General features: G+C 38.7%; 1 protein-coding gene across 9 annotated transcripts in view; it reads left to right on the top strand.

Moving 5' to 3' along the window:
* The window catches only part of ORC3 (origin recognition complex subunit 3), a 68,847-nt gene that overhangs the window by 50,252 nt on the left and 5,313 nt on the right, over positions 1-13,282 (top strand). For 8 of the 9 annotated variants that reach the window (XM_064360857.1, XM_012444205.3, XM_064360858.1 and 5 more), the window contains 6 exons: positions 36-166; positions 3,858-3,937; positions 4,749-4,846; positions 9,829-9,970; positions 11,561-11,677; positions 12,578-12,657. In XM_064360857.1, the coding sequence (XP_064216927.1) occupies positions 36-166; positions 3,858-3,937; positions 4,749-4,846; positions 9,829-9,970; positions 11,561-11,677; positions 12,578-12,657 (648 nt within the window). The remainder of the gene's footprint in view (positions 1-35; positions 167-3,857; positions 3,938-4,748; positions 4,847-9,828; positions 9,971-11,560; positions 11,678-12,577; positions 12,658-13,282) is intronic. The other variant, XM_012444206.3, reaches the window with a different exon arrangement.

Below are 13,282 nucleotides of genomic sequence, written 5' to 3'. Positions count from 1 at the left end.
TTATATTATATTTCCTGTCACTGACTCTGTTCTAGGATGTTGGCAAAGGATGAATTGATGACCATACTTGAGAAATGTTTCAAGGTTTTTAAGTCTTGTGAAAAGCACCTTGGCAGCACAGCTAAGAGAATAGAAGAGTTCCTGGCCCAGTTTCAGAACCTTGATGGTAAGAGTATAATATTCTCCCAATTCTATTGGCCATGACAGTCATTTAACTAAAATGGATGGAAAACCCCATCTTCTGATGTGTTTAGAGATGAAGAGATAAAGTAGTTCATGATGTGTAAGTATACCAAGCCTCATAGTATCGCATTTTAACAATCACAAATAGGCCAAATGTTTCTCTTCTAGATTTGGTTTAAACAGTGAAGAACAAATGGGCAGAAAAAGAAATTCTTTCTCCAGATTGACAGTTTGGAGAATTTGACTTTTTTAAAGTCAACAAAAAGAAAGCAAAATGATTGGAAAGAGTAGCAGGGTATCATAATTAAGAACTCCTTTTAGAGGTTTTTTTTCTTAAGCATTTCATCAAGTTCTTTATAGATTTCAAAAGCAGTGCATAAATCATTTGTAAACTTGAAAAATTAATAGCTATGAACTGCTTTCACAGCAATGAAGCTCATTGGTATGTTGATTACCAAAATCTGCGTGAGGCTTACTTTAATGGAATTTTCAAAAGCTGGAATCTTTCAGTCCTAAATTAACTGAGGCAGCCTGGCACTCTTCACTGTTGGAGGGTTACAGTTTTCCTCTTTCGCGTGACCTCCACACGATCATTTACATATCCTGAATGCTTAGGGTGTCTGACTGTATATAGGTAGCCACATTCTGTTCCCTAAATGCTCTAGGAATTCTTTGTTCTAATGAAGCCCCACAGGTTGATATTATTATCTTTTCAGGGCTCTTCTCTTGCTCTGTTTCTAGCACCAAAGTATGGTATTCTCTTAGTAGAACAACAACAACAACAACAAATATTGGTGTGTACCTTTTACTTTTCCCAAATTTAAGGATTTTTTTTTTAATGGAGTTTTGGGGGAAGAGGCAGTTTTTCATATATAATCACATAAAATTGGACATGACATGTTGAAAATACCTTACTTAAAATGTCTATTTTAATCCTTTTTATGTTTGGCAAGGGTTCCTTTGTCTTAAAAATCTTTTGGCTATTTAGGAAACTGCTTTTGCAAAAATTTTCCCATATCTCTCATAGCTGCAATGTGAGGCACCTGATGAGTGCTCAGTCATGGAAGATGAAAGAGAATGTTGCCTGACTAGAGTGGCCTGAGCAGCCAGAGTGAGGAAGTCATCAACAGGCACTGAGGGGTTTTCTTCCAGGTTATGTGTGGGCATTGCTCTTGCCACTGCAGCATGAGCTGAACTACTTTTCAGAACACAAAAGCTTTTAAGGGCTGGAAGTTGGTATCATTAAGATCACTGAGTCCAGCTATAACCAGAAACTGAAGTCTAGGAAAAGACAGTAGCTTGTCTGAGATCACACAGCTAGCTAGTGGTAGCACTCAGAACAGAGCCCATCTCTCTTAACCACTAGTTCATTGTTTTTCTATTGCTGATTCACAGTTTAAATACACCCTAGTAGTGACCACTGAATCAGCAAGGGGCCACCCTTAAGTAACATAAATAGGATAAAAAGCTTAGAAGAATGTAAGGTAAATAAGGCAAATTTCAATCTTTTACAAAATTGGGGTTATGGGGATTTCTGTAAAAATAAACTGCACATACAATTTTTTTCTTTTTTTTTTCTGGACACCATTTATTAGAGGTAATCTAGATAAAATTTTAATTAGAATTCTGAGCTACTAAACAAATTCTGTGAAATGCTAGAACTGAATAAAGGAATGCAGCTTTTGAAATGGGAAGTTTGGAAATTAAGGTGATTAGTAGCCTAAAGACTAAAGAATTTTACAAATTAAAGCAAAACCACTGTCTTGAAGAATTGTCTGTTATTTCTTGATTTTCAAAAGTGACTCATTATTAACTGAAATTAAAACTCGCCACATTGGATGAGTAGAAATTTGAATAGCTATATGCGATCTCTATTCCTTAACATTTATTACATATTACAGTTTGGATTTAAAATTACAGTTGGGAAGAGTTAAGTATGACAGAGTGTCATATCAGAGTTTTCTTGAGACTGGATCTTGCTGTGTTGTCCTGGTTAAAGTGCAGTGGTCATAGCTCACAGTTACCTCAGAACTCCTGGGCTCAAGTAATCCTCCCACCTCTGCCTCCTAAGTAGCTAGGACTATAGGAACCCACCAGAAGGCCCAGCTGATTTTTTTTTTTTTTTTTTTTGGAGACAGAGTCTCCCTCTGTTGTCCAGGCTAGAGTGCAGTAGCATGATGGGCTCACTGCATCCTCTATCTTCCTGGGCTCAATCAATCCTCCCATCTCAGCCTCCCAAGTAGCTGGGACTACAGGCATATCCCACCATGCCTGGCTAATTTTTTTTGTATTTTTGTAGGGAAAGGGTGTTGCCATGTTACTCAGGCTGGTCTTGAACTCCTGGGTTCAAGCAATCTGCCTGCCTCTGCCTCCCAAAGTGTTGAGATTACAGGCATGAACCACCTCATCAGCCTAATTAATTTTTTTTTTAATAGAGACAGTATCTCACTGTGTTGCCCAACCTGGTCTCGGGCTCCTTACCTCAAGTGATCCTCCCACCGTGGCTTCCCAAAGTGCTGGGATTATAGGAATGAGGCACTTTATCCAGCCCTTATTAGATTTATTTCAAAGGCATATTAGATTTATTAACATGTTGCAGACTACATGTTAATGAAATGGGACAAAGGATCAGTAGATATTTTAACCTTTAGTTATATCTTTTTTGAACCAGAAATCATTTATAGCTACGAAGCAGTTTATTCCTTTAGAGCAACGCATATTCTCCAGCTGCATCCCTGTCATAGTTTTAGGCCAAACAAACCATGTGTGTCTAGTTCACAAAACCCAGCCTGCACTTGAAGAATATTATGAGAGCCTTATGCTCTCTAGAAGCAGCACAGCTGTATAGTTAAGCAGTTATGGTTTTCTTTCCCTTTGCTAAAGAACCATGATGCACTTTATGTTTTAGTAGATTATTTCGAAACTTCTACACACTACTTTCTTCATATTCAAATTGTGTTGTTTATAATCTTGGCATAATCAAAGGAAAACAGTTTTAAGTTTGTGATTTTTTTAACAAAACTATGTATAACGTCAAAAATATTTGAGACTGCCCAGGCGCGGTGGCTCACGTCTGTAATCCCAGCACTTTGGGAGGCTGAGGCAGGTGGATCACCTGAAGTCAGGAGTTTGAGACCAGCCTGGCCAACATGGCAAAACCCCATCTCTACTAAAAATACAAAAGTTAGCCAGGCATGGTGGTATGCACCTGTAATCCCAGCTACTTGGGAGGCTAAGGCAGGAGAATCGCTTCAATCTGGGAGGCGGAGGTTGCAGTGAGCTATCACCACTGCACTCCAGCCTGGGCAACAGAGCAAGACTCTGTCTCAAAAAATAAAAAAAATTTTTTGAGACTTTTTGCTGTTGGTTTGAGGGAGTTTTGTTTGGTTGTATTTTGTTTTGTTTTCATTGTGGTAACACTTTCAAAATTCAGCAGCTGGTTTTTTAAAGACCTCACTATAGCACAAGTTATGTAATACTTATTGGCCTTCAGCTTCTGCAAGAAATCATTTATTGGATGGAATCTTGATCCCTTGCCACATTCATATGTGTGTGTGTGTGTGTGTGTGTGTGTGTGTGTGTGTGAAACTTTTGCTTCTTTTGGATTAGTAGAAATATTTGTTCTCTTGACTTGGATTTGCCCTCATTGATGTCTGTTGGCTTTGTATTAAAAGCAGAAACCAAAGAGGAAGAAGATGCTTCTGGGTCACAGCCAAAGGGGCTTCAGAAGACAGACCTCTATCATCTTCAGAAGGTCAGGTTACTTTCCTTCCTTCCAGCTGCATCCTGTGACACTCCCTTTTTGCAGTTTGTGCTCTAGATTAGCTCTGCCTGCATGTTTTTGTTTTCATTTTTTAAACCACAACCAGGGCCAGGCTCAGTGGCTTACTCTTGTAATACCAGTACTTTGAGAGGCTGAGGCAGGCAGATCACAAGGTCAGGAGTTCAAGACCAGCCTGACCACCATGGTGAAACCCTGTCTCACTAAAAATACAAAAATGAGCATGGCATAGTGGTGTGTGCTTGTAGTCCCAGCTACTCTGGAGGCTGAGGCAGGCAAATCACTTGAACCTGCTGGGAGGCAGAGATTGCAGTGAGCCAAGATTGCGCCACTGCACTCTAGCCTGGTGACAGAGCAAGATTCTGTCTCAAAAAAAAAGAAAAACAGAAAAAAGAACCAGGAACAAAGCAGACTTTTAGCTCACTTCTAAGTTGAACATCCTGTTAATCTCATTGTCACTCTACATACACACATTCTGGAATCTACTAGCTAACTTAGGTGGAAACTGTTCCTGCAGGCTTAGTGAAAAAAAGAGAATTAGCTAGCAATTAGAGAAAATGGGAACATGTTTGCACAAAAGAAATCTGATTATTTATCTGATATATTTTTTGGTTTGATCAAACTGAGAGATTTAAAAGAGCCTAAATCATTAGGTTTAGTTACTTTTCTTGATTTTTTAAAAATGTATATTCACAATATAGAGCATAAATTAAGCCACAGTATGTCCCTCTGAGGGGTTTTCTGTCTTGGAATCACCAGAAAAGGTATGTTCTTTTATTCATAGTCCTTATTGGAAATGAAGGAGTTAAGAAGAAGTAAGAAGCCAACCAAATTTGAAGTACTCAGAGAAAATGTTGTGAACTTCATTGACTGTCTAGTGAGGTGAGTCTAAATTTAGCTCTTAAGAGCTAAAAATCACGCTGTTTTTCCAAATAACACTGGTGTCATAGCTGTCTATAGTCAATCCAGAACATTTTTCTCCTAGGTAGGCTTTATGCTTTTCGAGTCTCTCCATCCAGCTTAGAATTGTAATTTTTATTCCTTTTCCATCATCATCAAGATGTCTAATCAAATGACTTAGTCCATTCGTTTACTCTCAGTTCAAGAACATAGGTTTAAATTTGATGTACTTCATTAGGCCAGGTGGGGAGAGATGAGATAGAAAGTGAGTGTTTCTTCCCTTTGTAATAACAAAGTATTTGTGTTACAATTTATCTTTGCTAGGAATAAATGCTGGATCTGAACCAAGCCCAGAAAACAGAGCAGACTAGCCATGCTGCTCTATTTTATCCTGAAGAAAGAACATTTAATTCTAAACAATGCCAGTGTACCTCATTATCAGCACTAAATTTATGTTGAGATATGTGCTTAGTAAATTTAGAAGTCTTCCAGTCCAGCCTGTATTTTAAGATGATTCCTTTTTGGGAAACCCAGATCATTTTAATTCATGGATTTCCCAAAAAGTCAGCTTTATGTATGTAGCTTTGTAAAATCTCCCACCTAAGTTTGGTAGAAGTTGGGCATGCTACAGAAAAAAATGAGAAGTGTGCAAAAGAAAATGATTTAATACTTAAAAAGTTGCGGGGGGGGGGTGGGGGGACCTGTTATCATTGTTTATTGTAATTTTATTGGCAGTTTAAACCCAACAGCAGGCTAGGCATTGAACAGAATAAAGTACTGAGAAAATAGCAGCACAGTTATTAAAGAGAAAGAGTGCCTTTTTGACAAATTACATGCATTTTCTGAAAGTGAAAAGTTTCGTTTTCCAGAATAATGTGGGGACAGAGTCTTTGTTCCTAGTTATTGGGGAGAAAGTGCTAATACCAGAAAAAAGGTCCAAACCAATCAACAAAGGCCGGGAGCAGTGGCTCACGCCTGTAATCCCAGCACTTTGGAAGGCCAAGGTGGGCAGATCACTTGAGGTCAGGAGTTCGACACCAGCCTGGCCCACTGTGAAACCCAGACTCTACTAAAAATACAAAAAATAACTGGGCATGGTGTTGCACACCTGTAATCCCAGCTACTCGGGAAGCTGAGGCAGGAGAATGGCTTCAACCCAGGAGGCAGAGGTTGCAGTGAGCCAAGATCACGCCATTGCACCATTGCACTCTGAGCCTGAGTGACAGAGCGAGACTCTATCTCAAAAAACAAACGAAATGAAATGATCACCCAAATGTGACAAAAAGTAGGTTAAAGAGAAAGAAATGTATTATAACAAAGTGATGGCTGGGCATAGTGGCCCATGCCTGTTATCCCAGCACTTTGGGTGACAAGTGGGCAGATCACCTGAGGCTAGGAGTTCGAGACCAGCCTGACCAATATGGTGAAAACCCGTCTCTGCTAAAAATAAAAAAATCAGCTGGTTGTGGTGGCACATGCCTGTAATCCCAACTACTTGGGAGGTTGGGGCAGGAGAATTGCTTGAACCCGGGAGGCAGAGATTGCAGTGAGCAGAGATCATGCCATCACACTCCAGCCTGGGTGATGGAGCAAGACTCCGTCTCAAAAAAAAAAAGGGATGAACTGCAATATTGGCCAAATACTGGTCAAAAATTACATTTTAGAACTCACAGAGTTAACCTTGCCCTACTGGGCTTTCCTGTTCTTGTAGAGTCTAGCCCCAAGCTCTTGACTTCCCTTTTACCAAGTAGTGAACATTGTCATCACTAAAAATAATTTTGCAATGTGATCTGCCAATTTTAGGCCAAATGTCAGGTTCCAGAGTTCCTACAGATTCCAAACTGTAGGCTCTGAAACTACATCAGCCATTCCCCTTTCATGATCCTTCACCTAATATGTCTGACTTTTTACCTTTCTGAGCAGTTGTTGAAATAATGCTCAGTGTGATTAAAATGTGTTTTGTTGTAAAATCACAAAATCTCCTCTAGTAGTATTTACTGTCTTTTCCAAGATTGTCCCAGGAGGGAAGAGATTAGAACTGTAGCATGCTAGAACAAAAAGAGACCCAAGCGTCAGTCATGTGGCAGCTGAAGCCCAGACAGGGGCCATGACTCATGCAAGTCCACAGTCTCAATCTCCTGACACCTGCCAAAAGGCCCTCTCCATTTCTCTACACTGCCCTCAACGGCCACATCACAGACGGTTGAGCAGAGCTTGGAGTTATGGAGAAAGGATGCCCTTTAAAGACAAATATGAGCAGGAGACTTCAGGAGGCAGAGTTCACAGTATACCGTGAGCAGCTCTTGGCAAAAATACTGACAGGCAAGAATAAGTTGCCAGATCTTGAGAGCTGAGAATACATCGCCACTTTCTAAGTTACTGTTTTTGCCAATAGCACGCTTCAACTTTGTAGCCCTTGTTGATACTAATTCCACCAGTTTCTTCAGAAACACCTCTTTCAGAGAAGGCCTATCATTTGTTTAAATCTGCTCTGAATCCAAAATGAGCATAATGCAGTGCTCTAGTGCCAGACTCGTGCTTATTTCTTCTCACAGTAAATAAGTTGCAGAAATATGTTTCTATGCCAATCTCCAAGTCTACAGTCAGATAAAACTTCTAATGTGTAATGTATTTGTCACTGTTATTGTTCAACTAATACAGCCAGTGGAAACAAAATTAAGGCAGATATTTTATTTTTGCCCCGATGGTTCTTTGAGAATATCTAGAGAGGACTTTTGTCTTGGGAAATGCCTGAATTTCTATATATCAGATGTAAAAATGTTAAAATGTGAGGCAATGGTTTGAGTTTCTGAAGTTGACTCTATCTGGCTGCCTTGTTAGATATTCAGTCCTTACTACATAGCAGGGACTGCAACAAGATCTTTTAATGACAGCCATGTATAATGATTGGGAAATAACTACATGAGGTATTGGTAGCCAGTCATCACAGAAACTATTTCCTGAAGCTACAGCTAAGTTAACTTAACCTTGAGTAATTAAGTTGCTAGCAGTATCTGAGGTATAGAATATTGTTCCTTCGTGAGGGTCAAGTCAAAATCGTACACTCTTTGCAAGTAAGTTTTGTTCCAGTTGACACTGGAGAAAGAGCAGCACCTAGAATTAGAATGAGCAAGGGCTCATTAGCTCTTGAGATCGGGGAAGAGATAGGGGATGGTGAGGAGTGATATCCATGTTGAATACCCTTTTCACTTCCTCTCTTCTTCAAAGATCCTGGCCACACCAGAACAAAGCAAGTGTAGGGGATTTCTAGGAAGTGGTATCCTCTCCAGAAGAATAGAAAGGATACTTGGAAGAAGGGGAATAATGTCCCCAGTGACTGGGCTGAGGTAGCTGCTTTGCTTTGCTTGCACTGGTGGGAAAAGGAGCTGATACAAGCTGTCATGTGGCCAAAATACTTTAGGCTCAGGACTGGACTAAGCCTCAGAAATCTTCTTTATGAAGTCATGTGAGTTAACTGTATACTTTAATTCAGCTAGTGACATTACTCTGTCTTTGGGTTATATGTGCCAAAGCTTCTCCCCTCCGATTTGCTACCCTCCAGGCCATCCTGTGTGATATCACTGTCATGGCACAGACTACCTGATAAGCTCATTATACATTCAAAGCGAATTTTTAATGCCTTATTTTTTAGCTCAGAATTCATTAAAATTGTTTTATCATCTAACTCGTAGGTGAAAAAAAATCCCAAATAATGGCAGATTTTTTAATAACTGAAATTTTATTGATGATTTGTTTTTCAATACTCTGAAACTAAGAATTAGCCTTTTCTGCCTTCTAAAGGAAAAAGTAATTCCAATATATAAAAAACTTTTGGATGGGCTTGGTGGCTCACATCTGTAATCCCAACACTTTGGGAGGCTGTGGTGGGTGGATCACCTGAGGTCAGGAGTTTGAGACCAGCCTGGCCAACATAGTGAAACCTCATCTCTCTTAAAAAATACAAAAATTAGCTGGGTGTGGTGGTAGGTGCCTGTAATCCCAGCTACTCAGGAGGCCGAGGCAGGAGAATCGCTTGAACATGGGAGGCAGAGGTTGCAGTGAGCCAAGATTGTGCCATTGCACTCCAGCCTGGGTGACAAGAGCAAAACTATGTCTCAAAAAAAAAAAAAAAAAACTTTTGAGGTGTCATTTCCGTGAAAAATATCAACTAGTTCTGTGATCACACCAGGTGCGGTGGTTCACGCCTGTAATCCCAGCACTTTGGGAGGCCGAGGCAGGCAGATCACTTGAGGTCAGGAGTTCAAGACCAGGTTGGCCAACATAGTGAAACCCTGTCTCTACTAAAAATACAAAAATTAGCTGGGCATGGTGGCACACACCTGTAGTCTCAGCTACTCAGGAGGCTGAGGCAGGAGAATTGCTTGAACCTGGGAGACAGAGGTTGCAGTGAGCCAAGATTGCGCCATTGCCCTCCAGCCTGGGTAACAGAGCAGGATATCTCAAAAAAAAAAAAAAAAATTCTGTGATCCAAGAAGAATTTCCTGAACTCTTAATTCCAGGCCTGTATTTAATATTGCCAAAGGTTAAATGTTTTCTGTGCTAGAAAATGTAGATATCTCAGTTTTCTTATTTACTTTAAGAAATTCTTTCTTAAAGATTTCTGAGCAGAAATGTAGTGTATATACATTTGTTCCTAAAGATTTAACTCAGAACTGAAATATACAGCTTCTTATAAAGAGTCTAGAGGTAGTTTTAAAAACTATTATATGAAAGAGGTGCAGTTCTGAGTGAAACTACTAGATCTGATATTTGGGTTTGTTTCATTTGTTTGTTTTTGGTTGTTGTTGATTTTGCTTTTAGTAAATGGGTCAATCCTCTACCAAGAGAGGATTGACAAAAATGTTAGATTAAAAATTGAAGTCCAACAGAGCTTAAAGGAAAATATATATAAAGAAAATAAACCTGTGCTTATCTAAACATGGATACCTGACTGGCTGTTTCAGAGAATACCTTCTGCCTCCTGAGACACAGCCTCTCCATGAGGTGGTGTACTTCAGCGCTGCCCATGCCCTTCGTGAGCATTTAAATGCTGCTCCGCGAGTTGCCCTCCATACTGCACTCAACAATCCTTACTATTATCTAAAGGTAAGATGAACATTTAGTTCTCTGATAGTTTAGCTCAGGCTCTGGGCTTCACAAAAACATTCTAAATTTGCAGTGATGGTTTAATGAGCAGAGAGTTGGCAGCTCAGGGTTGCACCTCATATATTTTAAAAAATTCTTGAGACTGTAGAAAAAATGTGTAACTCCATAAAGATACCAATTGGTAGTCAGCTGTTGCTGCCATTTTTTGACCATGTGTAATCTCTGCCCTTCAGATGCTAAAGTCAGATCATAGGCACAAAGACTCCAGAGTATAATGTTACCACTCCTGTGAAAATAAAGGAAATGTTTCTTATAAACATAACAACAGATAGGGATTAAACAATATGGCCTAATAAATTACTTAAAGATCAAAATGGTTGTTTCTAGTGGGAAAGAGAAATACTTTGGGACTTCATCTTGGATTTTAAACCAAAGAAAAATCTATTCTGAGAGCATCTGCAGAGCTGAGTCTAGAGGATAGAGCCAGCAGTCCACCACTAAAACTCCTGGAGCAACACACTTCAGCAGTGCCCTTGCTAAAGCCCAGACACAGTTATCAACTCCTAGAAGCTCTTTAAACAAAAGCTTAAGACAGCTCACAATTTTAGAATCTCGCTTTCTTATGACCAGGCAAAATGATCACTTTAAACATTCAGTAAGCTGTATATACATGAAAAGAGTTGTAAGTTAAGCACCTAGAAATCTTGCCACAATAAATACTTCAGCAACTCCACAAGACCTATGAAGAGCATTCCAGCGTATTGTTTTCTCATTGCAAAATGGCGCACAAACATGCTCAGTATTACAAGAGTACTGAGTAGGACGATAAAAGTCAGTGGTTTTCAGTGATGGTGAAAAACATTGAATAATTTCATACTTAAGGAACAAAAAAAAAATCAGTTATTTTTAATATATAAACCACAAATTAAAACTTTAAAAAAATCTATCTTCTTGGCTAGTGGGTCACAAAAGAGAACTGGTATGATTTCAGTTGTCTTTGGGTGGGATATAATATACCCCTGATATTACAATATCAGAGCAGGGTGTGTATGTAAGACTTTGTGTTCCTCAGTAAAAGCCATGGATTTCAAATAGGTTGAAGAAACACTGATGGTTTCTCTAGGGCTTAAGATCTGCAATGTTGACAACATAATCTTTTCTTTAAAAGTTAATTTATACCCCTGGTAAGTGGTACTAGTATTTACTAATACAGTATAGTAATTGTTAGACTTCAGCTAACAAGTGTTAGAAGTACCATTTTATTAAGTGTTCCTAAAGATTTCCGTAAACTTTTTATAGCAAGTGAATTCGGGTCTCAGCAATTAGTAATTTATGGATTGAAATGAAAAATATGCTTGTCTTCTAATCTTGGGAATAGTGTTCTAGTGACTAAGAACTAGAGGGGTTGTGACCAAGACAGAAACCTAAACAAGAACTAGCTAACTATTGAATAGACTCACTTACTAAATAAAGGAAACCAAGATTCCATTTACTGATGTACTCAGTTTAGGTTGAGGGCTTTATTAATGTCTGATTTTGTTCCTAATCATTTCTAAAAGGTAGTGATCTTCGTTTACTGTTACTTTTTAGAACGAAGCACTGAAAAGTGAAGAAGGCTGCATTCCAAATATCGCCCCAGACATCTGCATAGCATATAAACTGCACCTAGAGTGTAGCAGGCTAATCAACCTTGTGGACTGGTCAGAGGTAGGTCAGGGGGCAAAGAGCAAGCTGGGTATTTTTCTAAACATCCATGATGACTTTCTCAGAATAGTTTTATACTTTTAGTGCTTTGGAATTCATATTGTGTTTAATGCCTTGTCTTTTATTTGGAAAGCATTAGTCGCTTCAAACTTTAAAAGTTCCTTAGGAAGTTGTAGCTCAACAATCCCCATTCCCAATCCCCGGCTCTCTGATCCTACATTCCTTAACCAAGCCAAGTCTGTGTTTATGCCAGGTCAAAATAAGTATGTGATCTAACCCAATAGTTAGCATTAAGCAGAAACCAAACAATTTAGGTCAGTTCTGTTATTTCACGAAATAAAGTATATTATTAACTATTATTAACTATTTTCTTCTTGCATAAAAGAAAAAATATTGAAATAACTGCATAACAGATTTAGCAATCAGGAAGTACAAGGAATACTTGGCAAGGCAATAAACAACTGTTGTTTTTCTTTAAAATAAACAACTATTATTTCTGTCTTCAAAATAGTATTACAAAGATCTTAACTCTATTACAGGCCCTACATATGTCTTGTCACCATTAAAAAATATCCATAATTGACTGTTTCCAAGAAAAATAGATATTTTGCTGGGGTAAGATTAGGAGTAAAGGAAACAGGGCTTTCTTTTTCTTTTGACTAGGTTTGTTTCTTGACTTTCTCTGCATACTCTGAGTTCTCTAAAGCAAGATTATTCAGGAACCATTAATCTTTTAATATATAAGTGGCTTAAAGTGATCATCATTGTAGTTTTGACAATCTTAAATTTGATACAATAAAAAATATGTGCCAGCTATCAACAGCCATTAAAAAAAAAAGTACAGTAAAAGATGTTTGGCAACTGTAGACATTTTTATTTTCTTCTGTCTTGTCTGTTCAAAAGGCTTTTGCAACAGTTGTGACAGCTGCTGAAAAAATGGATGCAAATTCTGCAACCTCAGAAGAAATGAATGAAATTATCCAGTATCCTTTTAAAACCATGTCCAAATACACATAAAATTTAAGTTTATAATTTCTCCAGATCTACACTAGATATTTATAAAGGTATAGTCCAAACAACCTTATTACTTGTTAATATTAACCATACCGTGCTAGAATAACTGAAATTTCTAAATCTTTATTTTGAATTTAATACAAAATGAGACCAAACCTAAAACTTTTGGTATCAAATTTGTATCAAGATTATATTCCAAAATTTACCAAAAATGAAACTGTCATTATTGAATTCTTTTTTTTTTTTTTTTGAGATGGAGTTTCGCTATTGTTGCCCAGACTGGAGTGCAGTGGCACAATCTCGGCTCACTGCAACTTCCGCCTCCTGGGTTCAAGCAATTCACCTGCCTCAGCCTCCCAAGTAGCTGGAATTATAGGTGCCTGCCACCACACCTGGCTAATTTTTATATTTTTAGTAGAGACGGGATTTCACCATGTTGGCCAGGCTGGTCTCAAACTCCTGACTTCCCTCAGGTGATCCGCCCGCCTTGGCCTCACAAAGTGCTGGTATTACAGGCATGAGCCACTGCACCTGGTCTGAATTCCGTTTTTTTCTAATGTTATGTTTAGAAGTGGGGGTGGGGAGCAATTTCCA

This window comes from Aotus nancymaae, unplaced genomic scaffold (genome assembly GCF_030222135.1).
Source record: "Aotus nancymaae isolate 86718 unplaced genomic scaffold, 86718_ANA_hifiasm-v0.15.2.pri h1tg000040l, whole genome shotgun sequence".
NCBI lineage: Eukaryota > Metazoa > Chordata > Mammalia > Primates > Aotidae > Aotus > Aotus nancymaae.
The sequence above is the reverse complement of the archived record's forward strand: the minus strand, read 5'-3'. Positions and strand labels throughout refer to the sequence as shown.